The following is a 20,571-nucleotide window of genomic DNA, read 5'->3' on the forward strand; positions in this document are numbered from 1 at the left end:
GCAGGAGGTTGCTTTATTGATAACGAGTGCGTCCAAACTCTGACACTTGTATCATAATCAATAATCATCTGCATGGAATTTCTTGACAGAACGTAGCTCATAACATGTCTACGGTGGATTTTTATGAAACAAACGCTTTGCAGATAGTAAGACAGCTAGTCTTACTATATTACTATATAGTCTTACTTTTTCGTACAGCTGCAATGTTGGTGAGTTTGATGTGATTTAATTAGATAGGACCAGTGGCGTAAATATCGACAGTGCAACCAGAGCAGCGCAACGGGGCCCAGGCGCCATGGGGGCCCATGAAGGAAGGAGAAATCCAATTTTCTCTGCCAAAAACCTGTGTGAGTCCTTAAGTTGCATGCGTGCCCATGTGGATCTGCTCAGAGCTGAAGCGCCCGGTCTGGCAGTGAGTTAAAGTGTTATTTAGCACTAATATTAGGACAAATCAAATGGCGAAAGTAGACGATCTACATGCTGACACGCGATCCTCCATCCCACGATACAGGCTATTTGTGTCTCTGTGCGTTGGGGGCCTAAACTAAATATTTGCACCGGGGCCCATCACCATGCTGGTACGTATGCCTGTGGATAGGACTTTTCTGTTTTGATGAATGGGCTGTCTATGGGAAGTTGCACCTAGTTAGCACCTTGCTGGAAAGATGGCAGCCGTGTGCATATCGTCAATACAGCACATGCTGTTTACTCAAATGCTGAAATACGTGTAGATTAAGAATAGCTCTATATTCCCATAGCAATCATTCCTATAAGTGTTTGTTCCTATAAGTGCAGAGTCATCTGTGAACAGAAACATTAGGAACAGTAAAGTCCCTAGTATGCTTCCTTGTGGAACGCCACAGCTCACTGGGAGGGGGGGGACAGTGTTCCGTTCACCTCCACCATCTGTTCTCTCCCCTCCAGGTATGATTGCATCCAGCTCACTGATGTGCTATCAAAACCAATTGCTTTTAGCTTGTTAACCAGTATGGAGTGGTTCACGGTGTCAAAAGCCTTTGAGGTCCTGCAGCATGACCATGCCGCAGTGTTTGCCAGCATCCACCTCGTGTTTGATGTGGTCGCTCAAATAGAGAAGGCATGTGTCAGTGGAGTGGGATGTTCTGAAGCCAGATTGGAATTTGTACATTATTTTTTTTGTGGAAAGATACTTTTCAACCTGTTCATAGACATTTTAGAATGGAGGGTATGCGCATGCATAAAGTGAATGGCAGATCGAGTGGCAAAGTGAGTGACAAAGTGAATTTAATGTTGATTAAAGTAATTTAATGCAATCAAAAATGACTTTTCTGTTTGGATGTATGGGCTGTCAAGGCCAGAAAGTAGTCTTTTTCCACTCAGTAGTAGGCATTTCCGCAGAACTTCCTGGTATGATGATGATGTCACGCGCATACCCTCTATAGAAATAGGGCGGTAGTTGCCGGGGTCTAATTTGCGCCCTTTCTTGTGCAGGGGAGTTACTTTGGCCAGTTTGAAATCTTGGGGGACCTGTCCCCGTTTGATGGAGAGGTTTATTATGTGGGTGATGATTGGAGCTATACAGATGGCTGAGTCTCTGAGAAATTTGGAGGGAATATTGTCATGGCCAGTGGCCTTGTGGGGTTGAACGGCACTCAGTTTTTTAAGTACCTCCTCAGTTGTTACCATTGTCAGTTTAAAATCATTTTAACAAACACCTAGGTTTTTGTAGAAGGCTTTGATGTCATGTGCTCTACACCAAAACGCCCAGAGTGGGAGGGCAGTTTGTTAACCAGCTTGCAATGTTTTTAAAGAAGATGTTTAGTAGTTGGCTACATCAAGCTTGTCAGTGATGAGGGTGTCGTTTGATTTGTTTGTAAACCTAGTTTTTAGTTTCTGACCGCAGCCTATTTGGTTGTTTAGTAGCTTCCAGAGCTCCCAAGGATTGTTTTTGTTTTCCTCTGCTTTATCATTGATAAAGTTACTTTTTGCGGATTTGGTCATGGTAGTTACAATGTTTCTTAGCTTGTTTCGTTGGGTTTTTAGGATGCCCAGTTGTGTTTGGAGATCACTGTCAAAGCGCTTGGCTAGCTTGGACTTGCATTTAAGAAGTTCAGAGCATTTTCTCTGGCTTTCATTGCAGTCCGTATGTCCAAATGGCTCTGAGGGGGTTTTGACCCTGATGGTTCTCAAAGGAGCCATGTTGTTTAGTAGGCCTACTGATGTAAATTTGGTTTTGAAGCCAAGCCATGCTTCTTCGACTAGTGTGCTCCTGAGCTCATCGGACCAATCCAGATTCTCCAGTTCAATGTTAAAGGCCTCGCTAGAGTAGGTTTTGAGGTCCCTAGATATGACTTGATGATTGATTTTGTGACAGCCGGACTTTAGTTTTATTTTTTTACGGGTACAGAAATTCATAAAATGATTGCTAAGCCCGCATATAACACCTTTCTTGGAGATCCTGGATTTGTCCAATGGCTGACTGACACTATGCAGATCACAGAACCTACTGAATGACTTGAACACAGCCAGGTGCTTCCTTACGTTGCATGTCTGTATTATTGCGAACGAAGTGATTGCGAACGAAGTGAGCACTAACTATAGAAGCTGGCCAAAACTGTCTGTCTGTGTGTGTGTCACGCTGTAACACCACCCGCCCACCACCAGAGGGCAAAAGATTGGGAGCAAACCAATACGAACTGAAATTGGAACATACAGAGTGTTTGTGTGTGTGTGTGTGTGTACATGTGTGTGTCAGACTGCCACAACACTTCGTTCGCTTCCCGCGTTTACGCGTCTTACTTGTAAGTATATCATAGAACCCATGTTGGTCAGGTGGTCTACTAATTGCTACATTGCTACAAAAGTAACAAAACCTGCAACCTGGGCATACAGTTGAAAGGTCCCTCGGTAAATGTAAGTCTGAATCTGATCATGATCTTAATGCCTGTTCAAATCGTGTAGGCCTACTAAAGGCTACTTTACATTTACTATCTTCCAAATCCTTTATTTACATTTTTGGAGAGAGAAAAGGGAGGTGCCCACCACAATGTTTAGGTAGGTGAACGCTCTTCCTGTGTAGCCTATCGGATCCGAGGCCCCCGATGAAAACAGCTGTGAAGAACTACGGACTACTGGAAGGACCACAATGCATTTCGACTGCCATACTCTGATTTTTTTTTCCTAGGCTCTCTTGAGTCTCTTCACCGCGATCACATCGTCGTAGCATCATCCGTGATGATGGCTACTGAGCGACAACACCTCGACATTCTTTAATATGCGCCCGATTGAAAGACCGAGGATACGAAGGGTTCTGCCACCGGACCAGTCTCAAAATGACCACCGGATTCAGCTCCAATTCCTGTCGGTTCGCAGATTATTTTGTCATCTGCGGGCTGGACACAGAGAGCGGACTGGAACCCGACGAACTGTCCGGTAAGTAGCTGCCTGCGAAGGGGGGATGTTGCTTGCGATTATCCAGTTATCCACACTGTCCACACACTAGGATGACATTCAATTTAAAATATCTATTCAGTAACTAACTTTTTATATATTTGACCATCGTTTCTTCATATGCATATGGCATATTGGACACTGTCCTATAGGCCTACAATCAATGTGTTTATTCAGCCTGCTGTGTGTGTAAAGCTGGATGATGGGTCGAGAGGATTACAACGTTAGCATGTTGTAGTACGTCTTAAAAGCGCCGTTATAAACATTAAGATATATGTGTGATGCAGACATGTGCAACTCGTTTTGTATTGCTGATTTGGATATGGAAGAATATTGGTAAAATTGTGATGTGTTTTTGTCAATGTTCATCTTTAGGCCTTTGATTGATGCTACGACTAGCGAGTGCTCAGCTACCATTCCATGGTTGATAGAATGTAACTACTATGCCATAGTTGATACAATGTAGTCATGCATGCAGCCAGAAAAGTGTCTCATCATTGGGACTAGGTCTAATTAAGATGGAAGAAAACTGTCATAACTGTTCATAGGAAATATGAATAGTAGCATATTGTGAGAGCTGGAAATCTGGGATGGAAATTTTGCAGTTCCTTCTCTTTCATCAGTTTTATTTAAAATTGATCATTTTTGAAGATTGATAACAATAATCTGCAGTGTAGGCCTACAGATGTAGCCTTCATTTAAATGGTTGTCAGTTTTTGTGAGTAATTTTTACTGCATGGAATGAAAGTTGCTTATCAATGTTGCTTGTCAACCTTGACAAGATAGAGTGTCAGATATTACATTGAGTGGTATTGGGTTATTTCCCAGTTATAGGCTAAACAATTTTTTTTTTTTTAAATGAAAAAAAAGGCTAAAAGAAAAAGAGATTTCTGGTCTCAAATTGGTAAATAAAGATTAAATGAGAGAACTGTAGGACATGATTCATGACCATATTTCTAGATCAATGTGTTATGGGTTGTCAATCATGAAAATAGCTAAATGTCACACAACCAGCAAATGGTCCCAAACTTAAGGCTGCATTGATCTTTTTTTGCTTCAGTTGAGCAGTTTCATGTGAAACACCTGGATATATACAACGTGCACTTCACAGGGGGAAATTGCCCATGGCTTGCCCAGCCTTGAAGGATGGGAAGGATGTTACCGTTACCGGTATGTTAAAAATAGCCTACATGTTCTAAAAAATATTGTATTTACTCCGAAGACTAGACATAACTATTACTCAGAAAATAACCACAGCAACTGGTATCCTCACAGCTACAGTATGTCTTGTTCAAGAAAACAGGTTTGGTGACATACTTCTTTTTGTAAGTGTTGGGTCGCCGACTGCATTCACAGGTAACTGTGAACGCCTTTCATCTAAGGCTAACGCTGTCTTAGGCCATCATTAATGAGAAAATCAGATGTAGAAAATTACTCTTCTAATCTTGGCTACTCTCTTTTTCAATATTAAATGCAATGTTTAGATTAAACTGGGGGATAAAATCATTGTGTAAGTCATTGTACATTTGAGCTTGTGGGAGTTAGCTCCGCTTGTAACCTCTATATCTACGCTTTAATAACTGCGAGATGAGGTTGCGTGGCAGGGTATCCCTGCACAGGTTGAAATGGGGTTGAGCTGTCCACAAAAAGTGGCGAAAACCCTTTTCGCAGTATCGTTTCCAAAACGTAAAGGTATCAGAACTGAGATACAGTTGATAAACTTAACACAGGAATTTAAACTTGAGTTGACTGTGATTTCAAGATGTTGCTGTAATAGTATTATATTAGTTTTGGTGCCAATCTGAACTGAAACATCTGATTAGCTTGGTATACGTTTATCTACAGTATCTACTGTATCTATCTGTCTTCCTGCCTGCCTGCCTACGTACCAGTGGCGTTTGGTTGTAGCATGGGGTACCACGGCGAGGGCCCAGTAATTATTTCACGCGTACGTGCGTGCAGGTACAGCATGGTACGGTGCACTACTAGAACACGTCTCCTCAGATTCACGCCGCGCCAAGTCGAAGTGTAGTGTCTGTTGTGCAACTCGGGCGATGACCCAGTCAATGGAGCTCTTCCCCAGGCTAGCTGCTGAAAGACGGAGGCGAGAAAAATAATCTGCTCTCCGACAACAATAGATGGCTGCCCCAATCACACCTTTAAACAAGCTACAAAAGCTGCCTACTTGTGCATATCAATGGTCCATGTGTGACCTGTTACTGTAGTCTGTAGGACAGGCATCGGCTACTGTCAGATGTCCTGAAGCAGTCCAAAAGAGAATGGGATGGATAATGGTCCTAGATTCATGAATTAAATTACAGAGGCCGATGACACCTGCGACTATAGGTGTGTGTGTGTGTGTGTGTGTGTGTGTGTGTGTGTGTGTGTGTGTGTGTGTGTGTGTGTGTGTGTGTGTGTGTGTGTGTGTGTGTGTGTGTGTGTGTGTGTGTGTGTGTGTGTGTGTGTGTGTGTGTGTGTGTGTGTGTGTGTGTGTGTGTGTGTGTGTGTGCGCGCGTGCATAGCGTCTATTGACTGGGTTTTATTTAGAATGTTGAGTTTGGTCTTGAGATTGATTTATAACATGAGCGTTTGCATTTGTATTTTAATGTGTGTCTATATTTCTTCTTTTTCAATCAAAGAGGCATGTAACCCTAACCTAACCTTGATGATGCTCTGCCAAAAAGTTAATTTGAAAATGTGGCCAAAATGTGGACGTCGGTCAGAGTTTATTGTAGTTAAATGTTTCTCACCATGGATTACTGGTTTGACTCTGCAAGTTAGGGTAGTCAGGTTGGCTAAGCTTTCATTAGCCTGGCACTGCATCACTTCATGCTTATCAGTAAAGAGGGGTGGTCTGAGCTATGCCAAACAGGGTGATGTGTAATACTGCTTGCTACTGACTTCAGAACATGTATATAGTTTCCTGTGCTTTTTTGTTTTATTGTTTTATTATTTATAGTGATATTTTGCACTGATAGCACTACATTGTTGTTACATTGTTAAGCAAGAAGCAATGACCTCCACCTATATACTTACATGGCCAAGGATTTGAGAGGGGACCCTAATAGCTCTGGTCCATAGCTCTAATGCCGTCGCATTTAGAGCTATGTTACTGTCGACTTCTGGGGCTTGCATAAATGCAGACCAGCCTCTCCTCTGTAGGGAAAATAAAAATAATGTTTTACCTACTCACCAATACAAAGACGGGTTGTGTAATTAGAAAGCCTACCTTAGTGGACGCACTTTGAGCCCACCACACGTATAAATGCACTTTTTGGCCAGAAACTGTTTTTTTTCACCCAAAGGTAAAATCTTCTCTTGGCAATATCGGTAGAGGGCGCAGTGAAGTAACTAAAATTATTTTTTTAACTAAAAAACAAAATCCCTTTCTGGCCAAAAAGTGCATTTATACGTGTGGTGGGGGGATCAAAGTGCGTCCACTAAGGAAAGTAGGCTTTCTAATTACACAACCCGACTTTATTGGTGAGTAGGTAAAACATTATTTTTTATTTTCGCTACAGAGGAGAGGCTGGTCTGCATTTCATGCGAGGCAGGAAGCCAATCAGTTCCATAGCCTTAATGCAACGGCAGCAAGAGCATTAAGGCTATGGACCAGAGCTAGGACCCTAGCTACCGTGCTATGGAAACGAGATATTTTGGGTGCCAGGTCGGGCAAAACTGTGCGAGGCCATGAGATGTTGTACTGGGCTGCTATGTGGAAACCCAGCAGATAGGGACACACCTTTAAATGTTATTTCTGGTTATCCGAGTCATTAAAATAAAATAAAATAGGCAAACATTTTGCCTATTTTACCCTCTCTCTTAAGTCATTGGGAGGTTGTGAGTTGTGACCTACTAAGCAAAGAGATTTATAATGGCATATTTTTCTACTTACCCTCTGCATCCGAAAGTGCTTGTACGTACTCTAATTGGTGCAATGCCATTCACATTGGTCTGCAAACACATGCTGTATCAGTCACATGCTCTATGTGGGAAAGTGCATGATGTGGTAGAGCAAACTTCCTGCTGCCTCAGCATGCTGTCAGTCAGCAGAGCTAACATTACTGACAGTATGGCTGTCCACGCTGTAAGCTGTAATAACTACCCATTACCATTGGATATTTAAATCCCAATTTATACTAACTTCATCTTATATTAAAATTGGCTAATGGGAGGGTGGGCAGACCATGGCCTCTGATTCAGACAACCATAAACAAACCCAATGCGCCCATATATAGGCAGGACCACAGCCATGTCTCTATGACTCAGACATAACCATGGACAAACCTGATATGCCCATATATAGACATGTCACTGTGACTCAGACATAACCATAAACAAACCTGATATGTCCATATATAGGCATATCATATCAGATGAGAGATCCGCTATGCCCATGTATGGTCATGTGCATACTGCATAAATTTGGACCCACCGACTTCAAAATTGGCGCACTCATTGCATCGGCAAGGATTTGATGTAGTGCGTTGCCTGCCACTGAGTTGTTCAGATATGCACTGGAGCAGACTCAGACAGTTAAAGCCTTTATTTAGAAGTGTGCAAGTAAAAAAGGACAACATTTTGATCGAACTATAACATCTTCGTCAGGCCTGACGAAGATGTTATAGTTACATAATACCGATACTATGACATAGACATATTGGCTGTGTAAGAAAGTCTAATGCTAATGCCAGTCTTCACATGCATACAGAAAGATGACAGTTTAAGATTGAGCAGCACTTGAGTCATGCCATTGTGTTTAGCATGCTCTGATCTGTATTTGTTGATTTAAATTGTTCCATGGTAAGATTTTGTGAGATAAATTGTTGTGAGAGTGTTGTTGAGGCTTGCACATACAGGTACATTCACTGAGCTTCAACCACAGTAAAGTTTAACCAAGGGCATTACAGGACAATCCGCCAAGCACTTGGCTAAGTCTTATTTGCCTCAACAAACAGTAGACTGGGATCAATTTGCTTTGCAGTTTGCATTCCGCATATCTTTTCTGGAGTGGATACAGAAATGGTCCGTGTGTGCATGTACTGCAGAAAGCCTGGTGATGCAAGGTTAAACACTAATAAATAGACAGTAGGCTATCTAACATTGCCAGTGTGATAGTGTTATTGGTTGACTTAGATACTTCATTTTCAAATGGAGAGCTCTAAAGTTTGGTTATGATTTAAATTCTTTGTTTCACCATTTTGTGAATGGGATGCAGACAATAGTTCATAATTCTGTCATCATGGTGTCAGGGCCGCCCTAGTGTAGCGGCGGTTAGAGCACATGCCTTGGTTATTATGGCCAAGTCTCCTGAGGAGGTGCATCTGAAGCCTGTCCTGGAAGGGAGTCTCCAGGAGTAAAAACGGATGATGGTGATGATGATATCATTGTGTCACACTTCTGGCACTGAGCCTGTGACAAGCCACCCTCAGTTCTTTGAAGGAAACTCTTGCAAGAACAACAGCTTTTATGTGGTCAGCCATGCTGTGTAGCCTATGCTATCTATCATCACACACCGTTTACAGGACAGGCTTGCCTCAGTTTCCTTTATGTTAAGCTCAGAAGTGATAGACTTTATGAGAAAATAACCTTTTATAGGCCACACTTTCTGCGTGTTATGAGTTTCAGAAGTTCTGATAGAAAAATCATCACTTGATGTGCATTCCCTGGTGGATGGAAAGTACCTTTGACTTGAGCAGAAAATTGGGTTTCAAAAATGTACTCGGTTGTCACCTAAAACACATTTTCGGCTCAAGAAGGAATTTATTGCTTTTATTTTTATTTTTTTACAAAAGGTTGGATCGAGGGTTGACTCTCAATTCCATTTCCAGGCATATAGCATACTAGTCCGGGAGCCGTGGGGCTGAACGTGGTTTCGTCAGATAACGTTTATTTCTCAACTGATTCTTGTAGCTTGGGGTCACTTCTCACGAATTCAAGAGGGTGCCCAGTGATATCCCTTTTTAATTTAGTTATTAACCCCTTAATGCCTGAAATACTAACAAATCCCTGAAAATAAAGTTTTATGGTATTTCATGCTAATTACTTGGTCTAAATGCATCAAATTTGCTTTCTACATGAGTTTGTGGATGTGGATAGGAACAATGTAGTAGATTTATGATGAATGCATTATTAATGAATGCATATTTATTACACATATTACTTGTATTACTTTATTACACTTATTACTGCAGGTCTTTAGGTAGATTGGTAGGGCTCAGTGGCCTGATAGATCTGTCTTTTTCCATCCAAACTACTCTCGGTCTCATGCTGGTGTAAGATGCCCATCAACATTTTGCCACAAAGATGTTTAAAAGTGGGGGATCTATACATTCTCAATTAATCTGTTGGTGGTAGTGCAGCTGGTTTGAAGTACATGCATGACCTTTCCCATTCTTTTCTCCCAGACTAGTAGTCTAGTTTCCTCCATAGTTTCCTTAACGGAACAGGACCTGAAGGTCCAGATGGCACTTGCTGGAATGCCTATAGCACAAAATGAGGAGTGTGGAAATCAGACCTCAAAAGGCGGCTGTTTGTAGCTACAGTGATTGGAGGAGATATATCATGATAGGACATGGTATTTCTAGCTGACACCCCTCTCCCTGGATCTCTGCTGACTGACCTGATATTGTAATCACAGTAGACCTATATCTCGAAGATTAGGTAGACATGACTGTCAGACAGGTATGTGGTTGACATCAGCTGGATGGTCCAAAGGTCTGATCATCAATGACAGTGACATCTGCATCAGCAGCATTCCTCCCGAAGTGATGTCTTCAATGTGGACTTGGCTTTCTGAATTACTTAGACCAATCACTTCTTTTCAATGTATTTAAAGAATCGATTTTCACTCATCTTCTAACACCGTGCTCATGCTTCTAATCTTTTTTTTTTTTTTTAATCTTTCTTGGACTTTGTCTTTCTACAACAAACAGTTGCACAGAAGTGCTGCCTCTTTTCCAATATGCATGTTCATATTTATACCTTGCTTATTCGATGATGCTGTTTATTATTACTGTTCATCTGTGTTGAGGACCCCCTCTAAAATGAGATGATGCATCTCAAGGGGCTTATCCTTTCAATAAAGGTATATACATTTGCATTCCATCCTCTGTGAACATGGCAGTTAAGACTGGTGCCAGCTCATAGGCAAGGGCGTCCTCCACATGAACATCACAGTCACTAGACAGGAGTACGATGACCATTGAATAGATATAATTTAGGTCATACACTTTGGAGTGTATCATTTGAATTGGATTTGGCTGTTGTTGCCACCATCTTCAACCTGAAAAGAAATATGCTATACAGTTTCACTAATACAGATGGTAGAAAGCAGATTTGATACATTTGACTTGATTATTGTGCATACAATCTCATTCTCAAAAGATATATTTTATGGCATGTTGGGGTTTTCAGGCATGAAGGGGTTAATAATATGCATTCATAAATAATGCATTAATCATACATTTTAGACATTTATACAATGTGGATTGCATATCCACATTCATAAACACTGTAGAAATCAAAGTTGATGCATTTAGACCAAGTATTTTGCATGAAATACCATAAAACTCTATCTTGGGTGGATTATTTTGTGTTTCGGGCATTAAGGGGCTAATAACAAAAAATGCCCAAGGGATATCACTGGGCACCCTCTGGAATTATTAAGAGGTGACGCCAAGCTACAAGAATCAGTTGACAAAAAAACTTTATCTGACGAAACCACGTTCAGCCAAAAATCACCCTTCGGTTCCCGGACTATACCAATATTTCTATATACTTAAAATCCTGTAAGAAACTTCTGAAAATTGTTCCTTCTTTTGAATTTAGGCACCTGAAAACAGGATTTATTTGGAGCCTATTTATCAGCATATTTGGCATTTTTGGCCTCTTTAGTAGATGGGTTAAATTAATGTTCTGTTCTCCATAATTAAAGGAAATAACATTTTGCTTTGTACTCCAGGGCCGAGGCCCATCTGAATCTCTCGAAATTATCAAATGAACAAGCAGAAATGTTAAAGGCAGTTAAGTCATCTTTAGGTCAGTGACTGTAACAAGAACTGGGGACAGTGATGAGGCGACCTTGATGAAAATATAATCTAATGATGATGACAGTGATTATAAAAAAAAATCAGACCCGTCTGAAGTGAGTGGTGCTGTTGGTGCTGTACTGTACTGTACTGTACTGTACTGTACTGTACTGTACTGTACTGTACTGTACTGTACTGTACTGTACTGTACTGTACTGTACTTTGTAGTAGAGCTCTTCACAATCACAGGTCCAAAACAATTGTTCCGAAATCCAAAATTAATCTGTGACATTTTACCGATTCCGACCCGTTCCGAAAATATTTTCAAATACTTAAACCAAACCCGAATGGATCCGTGACAATTTCGTCCGATTCCGACCCGTTCCGAGATTTCTTTCAAATTGCGGCGCCGAGTCCGACTAGAGTGTGAGAGAGAAAAAAAGAGTCTCGTCTCTTCTCGTCTCCTCAGCGTGCGTGCATTTAAAATGAACCAAACGGATCATTTGTTTTTTACACACAATCATCAGAGTTTTAGCAGAAGCAGATGCATGTACCGGTCTTGGCTGAATGGAATATTTACAAGGCGCGACACTCAATGCACTTATAAACAGATCCTCCTTTGCTCTCTTCTTTATCACGTGCAGTGGGGAATGGGATACACAGGAGAGTTGTCATGGTTGCTTTAACCTTCTTATATTAATTTGATTTGAGCTTTGCTAGTTTGCTTTCACCTCGTCAAAAAATAATGGAAAAATCACACCAGTGTGAACTGAGTGGTGCAACTCTGTGTGGGGGTTCCTTCCCAGGGGGGTCAGGAACGCACTCAGGGTGGTGGGCCGGTTCCCGTGAGCTGCCCCACGTCCGAAACAGTCGAGAAATGACAGAGTTACCTTGTGGGGGTCTCCGGGGGGTCCCCGGAACATCCAGACCCCCAGGAATGCGGCCAGGGGGCACGGCCGGTTCTGGCGAACCTTGGTCATTCTCATCTTTGTATTTGTATACCTTTCTATTCCTTAAGCGCCATAAAGGTAATACAGCAGATTGGGTGCAGTGATGAATGAGACGCATTCCAAACTTTATGGCTAAGCCCTATTTGGGGCACACAGTCAGTTTCAGTGCAGACTAGGGTCTCATTAGCATATGTATGACCTCCCAATCCACAGCCCCCTGGATGCTTCTGTCACACACAGTCCGCCTTGCAGGCTACACTGGACAACAGGCAGCCGAGGCACATAAGTACATGCAAACAGGCCTGCTTTATTCAAATGCTAAACATCCTTTGAGGTTCCCACGCACTCATACGTAATCCCTTTCAGTAAATTAATGAATAGAGCAGTTTGGAAGTTGACTGACTTGCTCTCATATTCACTTACTCATAGTTGATCATTCACTTTGTCACATGACAAGGTATTAAACCGTCATTGAAAAATATTTTAATCAAAAACGTAATGAATTTTGAAGTGACCACTGTCCACTAGTCATTTGTTGTCTGGGACATCTTGAACTTAAGTGCCATATACTACAATTGAACGCTGTATTACTGTATATATATACCATACTTTCTTGTCTTCATTAACGATAGACACTACTGCGGTTTGAGTTAACACAGGAGAGTGTCAACGTCTATTCACTATTCAGGGAGTTGAGGATAGCAGAAGTTGTATAATTAATCTTTGGAAACAGTAGTTTTGTTTTTAGTATAAAAATAGTAACACCTCTAATAAATGCTCTTTCCACACGAATACCATGACATTGCTGGATTAAAAAAACACACAAATTGCCAGCATAGGCCATGGAGAGTCATTCCCGTAATGGGTACTTTAGTGCACACACACACACACACACCAACCGATCAACAGATCGACAGTGCTTTAGAATGCAATGGCGCATTGTGTTCATACGTAGGCACTACTAGGCAGCTTTATGAGAGATGAGATGAGATGAGAATCACCAATATAACAGTATATTCAGGTTGGGTTTATTTGTCATGTATTTGTTTCATAGGTATACAGACATAACCCTGTTCACGCTTATCATTATGATTAAACGCAATGCATCTTTGGTGCATTCACACTTTTATTTCTATGTGCACAATCTGACTGCTGTCTCAAATTCTCCATGTATTTTTTTCATTGATAGTATACAGTATGCAGACAGGAAATGGGGAAAGAGAGACAGGGATGCTTCCGCTTTTGTGTTCATCGATAGATATTTCTGGTTAAAATGTAATTTGTCTCCTCCATTAATGAAGATTAGGAGTCAGGACAGTATCTCTGTAACAACCACTGCACAGGTCATTACAATTTTCAGGGCGCAGCAGACATGCATAAGCTGGATTTTATACTGAACTGAATTCCTGGGCCTGGTGAGAGCAGGAGTGGACCTGGTGAGACGTAGGAGGGGCCCGGACAGGAGTCAAGACACAGAGCCTAGTCCTTCCACGCACCAGAATCTGGTTCTCCCAGTCCTGGCAGAGTAGTTCCAGAGCAACGGATTGTGTGGCCTTGGTCTTGCCCTAATGGGACTGATCGAGGGTAGCTACTGGGACGTACGTCGGGACTTGGTCACCTCGGCTGGGTCACCTGAGTGAGGGGTATGATGTTCGAGAGACCCGAAACCCTGATGACCTTGGGATACATCACTGAGGATACGTCCCAGGTGCATCCATACGATGTTTTTTTTGAGTGGTGCAAACCACTCTAACAACCAGCTTTGTCTGTATCTATGTGTCTATGTATGTGTGTACCTGTACGTGTGTGTACCTGTACGTGGGACCCAAAAAAATGAGCACGGTTACTATGGTCACTGACATTACGTCAGACCACAGCTGATCAGGCTATATAAGACCTTGCACCACTCAGTTCACACGGGTGTGATTTTTTAGTTAATACTGAATATATGAATACTGGTGTTGTGCGTGAACTAACAATAGCAAATCTACAAAGCATTGCGAGCTTGTAGATTGCTATTTTTGGTGTGTGACACTGCGCACAACATAGTATATCAATGCCTTTAGGTCATTTTAAGGACCTGTCATCATCTGTCACCTGTGTGTCATTATCACAGTGATAGTAGTCTACATGTAATGTAAATAGAACGATAAGCTAGACCTGGCTTAGTTTTTCTCAGCTCAAACAGCGAAGGCTAAAATGAACTTGAGAAAGGAGCCCTGGCCTGCTGACATCTGAGAGGCTATCTTGGCAGTGGCACAACAGCTACTACAACAACATTGATTTGCAGCAGATCTGGTGAAATTAGAAACGCTGAGAGAGTATACCCTACTAGACAGCTCATGCTTAATATTAACATGCTGGGTCTGATGTCTGTGACAGCAGGGCTGTAGGAGTTCCTACCCACGCCAACAGAGATAAAAAAGCATCTATCTTTCCCTCCTACTTTCCTCCTGTGTCTGTGTGATTGAATATGCAGTAAAAGGGAGTTAACATAGCATGCTTGTTTTACTGTGGTGCATACTGCATAGCTGACATCACATTCAATGAAGAGAAAAGCAAAAGGCATTTCAAGGGAAAGTCTTTCCATACTATGAGAATCAGACAGTTCTGTCCTCACACAAGGATGCACAGATTCAGAATTGTGTTAAACTGATTGTTTTCTTAGTATAAAATTAATTTAGCAAAAATGTAAATGTTGGAAAATGATCCTTGCATGAAATACTATGTCCAGGTAAAGTTAAATTCTCCAGAGGTTAACTGTTTGTTAATGAAATGTACATTGTTAACAAAAATATGTAATGCCTTTTGCTAAAACATATTCATAAGCTAAAATATGCCAAATTCTATCACTGTGAGAGTGTAAGTTTATTTCTTTATGTATCATTTTATTTGCATACAGGTTTGTTGTTCTTTTCTGTTGTGACTATTTTATGAGAATACAAAATGGATTAACTTGGCCTGCAGAAGAGATGGAATAATGATATACACACAGCAACACAACTGTTTGTTATCACACTGCAAGCCGGCCTGAATGAATATAGGCCACCGACCTGACAGAGACATGAAGGGCTGTCTCTATACATCTCTAGAACAGAACCACTGAAAGAATCATTATGCTCTGTATGCCACCTATTCAATTGATGCGCTACCCTTCTGGAGCCAGCCTTTCATTAATACTGTTGTTTTATTTGTTGTGTAGCTTTATGCCAGTATATAGAGGCTACTAAATTCAGAGATGGGGCCAGAGGAAACTTGGCGAGTGCAGAAGAAGGTAACCCCACCCATCCTATCCCGCGTACCCCCGCCAACGCACTGCCCCCTACTGTCCACCTCAGCTCAGCTTGTGCCCTTTAAACCTTCAAAGACCTGACACACCCTTTCTTTCACAGCACCCTTCTTTTGTTTCACAGCACCCCTTGAGTTTTCACAGGTGTGTGTGCTGCACTCCTTTTAGCCCTCCCCCTTATCGCCTCTTCTTCTACCCCCGTCCCTGCTCCCTTAAATCCTTCAGCAGTTACTGAACAACAAGCCGATGTTTGACAGTCACTGTCTCTTTTTTCTCATACATGCACGCCCAGTGCTACTGGGGCCGGTGTTGCTTGGTCAATGTGTATTCTCTTCCCTACACTCTGAATGACTCTCCAATCATGCCTTGGTGTGTGCATCACCATTTCTGCTTCACTCTGGGTTCAAATGAAAGTGATTTGGGCTTTTGTATTGATTATTTTGTGGGTTGCTTTGTCTGTATTGCCATTGAAGCTGTCACAAAGTGCATCCCTTGTGATCTTGTGATCCCTGATCAAGTAAAGTCTTGTGATCCCACCTGATAAAGTAAAATGTTAGGTTGTTTTAATTTCTGTGGTTTTTCATCATTATCCAGAACAGGATGCAGTTGACAGCTTTATATGATGCAATACAGATTCTCTCTCTCTCTCTCTCTCTCTCTCTCTCTCTCTCTCTCTCTCTCTCTCTCTCTCTCTCTCTCTCTCTCTCTCTCTCTCTCTCTCTCTCTCTCTCTCTCTCTCTCTCTCTCTCTCTCTCTCTCTCTCTCTCAACAAATACGCTGACTTCCTGTTTACGCTTGAGATGTCTTGCACCTCAAACCTGCTACTGACAGGATGTCTTAAACTTTCTTTGCTCTTGCATATTTGTCTGAAGTCCCCATTCCTTCTTTCTTCCCCTTCTGATTCTCTTCTTCAGGTGAGAATTTTGAGCAGAGTCCATTACGGAGAACCTTCAAATCCAAAGTCCTAGCGCACTACCCAGATAATGTTGAGTGGAGCCCGTTTGACCAGGATGCAGTTGGAATGGTAACATATGCAGTACATCATTAACACTTCTTAATTATATGTTTTTGCAGTACACAGTCACATTTATTTCACTCTCAGAACTTAAGTAAGGGTCCATTTGGGTAAATTCTTACACTTGCTGTACTAGGGCTGGGTGATATAACCTCAAATCAATATCACAATTTCTATTTGGATTTATATAAGTTCTAATCAATTAACATTAGAACTATTTTCTGTAGATTTGTTGATACATGGGGAAAAAATAGTCGATGAACCTATAAGTAAGATTAAGTCGGTTATTGGTTCTAAATTTCGGTTAATTTCCCCATCCTTACTCTGTGTCTTTAGTCTTTACATTCCTACCTCTCTAACTGTGCAGTCTGTCTTCGCCTCCCTCCCACAGCTGTGTATGCCAAAGGGTCTGGCCTTCCGGACACAAGTTGACTCTCGGGAGCCTGAGTTCCACTCCTACATTATCACCAGAGAGGACGGCTCTCGGACCTATGGCTTTGCCCTCACCTTCTTCGAGGAGGTGACCAGCAAGCAGATCTGCAGCGCGATGCAGACCCTCTACCACATGCACAACGCGGAGCAGTATGATATCTTGCACACCCCCACCTCGCCGCTAGCTCCCCAGGACCAACGCCACGCCCTGTCCCAGCCCCGACCCCACCCCACGCTCCACGCGTCTCCCGCCATCTCCCGCCTGCAGCGTTTCAACTCCTACGACATCAGCCGCGACACGCTGTACGTGTCCAAGTGCATATGTCTCATTGCACCCATGGCCTTCCCCCAGGCCTGCAGGAAGGTGCTGCATCAACTTTACCAAGCCGTCAGCTCCCCTCAGCCACCTCCACTGCCCCTGGAGAGCTACATCTACAACATCTTGTACGAGGTGCCCCTGCCGCCGTCGGGGCGCTCCCTCAAGTTCTCGGGCGTCTACGGGCCGGTGGTCTGCCAGCGGCCGAGCACGGCCGAACTGCCGCTCTTTGAATACCACGTCGGCGAGATGTTCGACCTGCTTGGGGTGGAGAATGTCCTGCAGCTGTTCACCTGCGCCTTGCTGGAGATCCAGATCCTGCTCTACTCTCAGCGTAAGTCACCGGGGGCGGGGCCTGTGTGATTATCACCATGTTGGTGAAGCTAAGGTTTAAAGGTTGTCATGTTACCATGTCAGAAGAAAAGAAAAACAACCTAAAGTGATTGTTGTCTGTCACTATGATTATGAAGGATATATCTATCATCACTAAGTAGTAGGAAAAGGCATTTATTTATTTAATCATAATGAAAATAAACACACACAGCATGATGCAATGTAATATTGCCTGCAATCTCAGATTTATATTCAACTTTGTCACGTCACAGGTTTACAGGTGTAAAAACTGGGTCAGCTCCCAACATTTGCACTTTCAAGAAAGGGGTAAATAATGGAGAATATAATACGAGCAATGTCAAATATATAGTAATTTGCATGGTCTTCTTCAACATCTGAGCTGTATGTCTCTTCACACCATGGCCTGACATAAACTAAAATTATTACCAGGGTATTGATTATGGCATAAAATTTGGCATTCTGATTCTGACTTGAGAATATTGACAGAATACCTTGATCAAATTGTGACAATATTTTGGGGATGACAGTTAGTGTTTTCAGAACATTTTGAGAAAGGACCCATGTAATATCTAATTTTATATCACAATAACACTTATTTATGTATGTATACCATGGCCACAAAATATTAGGTGTCTGCTATTAGCTCCACGCATGTTGTTGTTTGCCAGTGTAGCATAAAGGAGCACACAGAAAGGGCCTTTCTGTGTGGAGTTTGCATGTTCTGCCTGTGTCCCCTAGGGTAGGTACCCTCACACAAACATGCCGTTATCCTGGTCTCTAAACTACCTCCCCCTGGCTAGCTGGGGCGCCTGATGGAGGGGAAAGGAATAACGGAATAACGTGTTCCTTCCACACGCTACGTCCGACCGGGGAAACTCTCAGAAGCAGCTTGGACTCCTCATGCATAGAAGGAAGCATGAGGTCAGTCCGCTGCCCCCCCAGGTTGGCAGAGGAAGTGTAGCCCCAGGATTACATTAGATAATTGACACTGGGTGAAAAAATGGGTTACAAAATTGTGGGATAAAACATTTATAAAAAATAAAAAATAAAGGTTTGTTGTATAAGAAACTGTACACAGTTGTATAAGAGCAGAACATAATATTATCTGAGTATAGGGTCACTGATACATGCTTGGGGTGCATAGTGAAACTATATAACCATCAGATTATGTAACCTATGGAGTGGTTCCATTGAAGCAGTGCACCGTGACTCAGTTTGTATAAATGCTAGTCCCTTCACCCAGCCCAGGCAGCTCCTACTGTGTGAGTGTGAGTGTGAGTGTGAGTGTGAGTGTGAGTGTGAGTGTGAGTGTGAGTGTGAGTGTGTGTGTGTGTGTGTGTGTGTGTGTGTGTGTGTGTGTGTGTGTGTGTGTGTGTGTGTGTGGGTGTGTGTGTGTGTGTGAGATAATGCATGTGTGTTTGAGCTTCTGGGGTAAACAAGCCAGCTTGCAGCAGCCCGCTGTGAAAGGCCAACTGTGTTAGCGCCCATCAGTCCCTCTTTGTTTGCTGTGTGCTTCACTCTAAAATAAAAACCAATCCAGAGACTCCGGAAGTCAAATACTTTCAAAGGAGCTTTTGATTTAAAAAAATACCGTAATACAGTTATTGATACATTGTTAAGTACCTCAGAAAGCAGGATTACCATCAATATTCATGACAAGCACCTACACAACACAGGCCAGATGATACAAAAGCATATATGGCTGAATAGATTAAGATTTAGAAACTTTGACAATATTTCCTACCATTCTGATCTGCATTCTTCACTCTAACATTAAAACAAATTGAGACACTTGTGTCTATACTGTAGCAGTAACATGACTATGCAGAATAGCAGGGACATTATATTAGGATGTGGGAGCTTGCATAGTGAGTGATTGGATCCATTACATTGACATGGAAAAGGCCAAGTGTTTACAAAATGCCAGAGGCTTGGGGGAAGCTCTTAAGGGGCAAAGCTGTGGCGTTGCTAGGAAACCCTTCCACAAGGAGGATGGCAGTGATGCAGAATGATTATTATTGGTTGGAGGTGACATCATCCCTCCCATCACCGCAGAATGTGCAAAGACTGTTGTGTAGATTTCAGCCCCAGAGATTTTCCGCCCAGAAGAGACAGGATATCGCTAAGGGAAGAAAAGATGCAATGCATGCAATCTCATACTCACTGAGGAAAGGATGCTCTGCAAATAAGGATGACTGCGTTTTGTGCTAAAAATAGAGTTGTAATTCATATCTCAGATAGAAAAGCCCCAGGCCAGCATCGTTCCTACATAGAATACAATTGAATTAACCATTCTGTTTTTCCCTTCTGAATGGGAACAAGAGTAAAGCCCAGTCCACATCAATGATTCGTGACACTATGAAACCATTGTCGAAAGTTGCGGAGAAAGGTTGCAGAAACCGGAAACCTTTTGCTCCACTAACCTTTAGGACACCATACTGCCACTTACTACTCGATAAGCCAACCTGCAACAGTGTAATTTGCAACTGTATCTTGGTTGGTTGGTCAAAATAAATTGCAAACACAAACGGAATTGATTATGGAACACATATCCTAACATGTCACTCGGAGATTGGTATCGCATGCTGAGGTCAGAGCGGGATTTGTTAATGAATCTGCATAAGTGATATTGAAACGCTGGTTAATCTTTTCTCAAGTCATTCTATCCACTCCTGCCTCTCACACTGTACCTAACCAAATGGACCCATCCTTTGGTTGCAGACTCGCAGAGTTAAAATAACACTGAGGATTTTGCT

The 20,571-nt window shown here is 42.3% G+C and overlaps 1 protein-coding gene across 3 annotated transcripts in view; it reads left to right on the top strand.

The window, feature by feature from the left end:
- The first annotated feature begins 267 nt into the window (after positions 1 to 267).
- The window catches only part of dennd5a (DENN/MADD domain containing 5A), a 40,448-nt gene continuing 20,144 nt past the window's right edge, over positions 268 to 20,571 (top strand). The window contains exons 1-4 of one of the 3 annotated variants that reach the window (XM_079498048.1): positions 268 to 347; positions 15,612 to 15,683; positions 16,613 to 16,722; positions 17,105 to 17,795. In XM_079498048.1, coding sequence (XP_079354174.1) covers positions 296 to 347; positions 15,612 to 15,683; positions 16,613 to 16,722; positions 17,105 to 17,795 — 925 coding nt within the window. In that variant the 5' untranslated portion in view covers positions 268 to 295. Of the gene's footprint in view, positions 348 to 3,182; positions 3,412 to 15,611; positions 15,684 to 16,612; positions 16,723 to 17,104; positions 17,796 to 20,571 lie in introns of those variants that run through there. The other 2 variants (XM_079498047.1, XM_079498049.1) reach the window with 2 other exon arrangements.

The sequence above is a fragment of the Electrona antarctica genome (assembly GCF_951216825.1).
Source record: "Electrona antarctica genome assembly, chromosome: 3".
In the NCBI taxonomy this organism is placed as follows: Eukaryota; Metazoa; Chordata; class Actinopteri; order Myctophiformes; family Myctophidae; genus Electrona; species Electrona antarctica.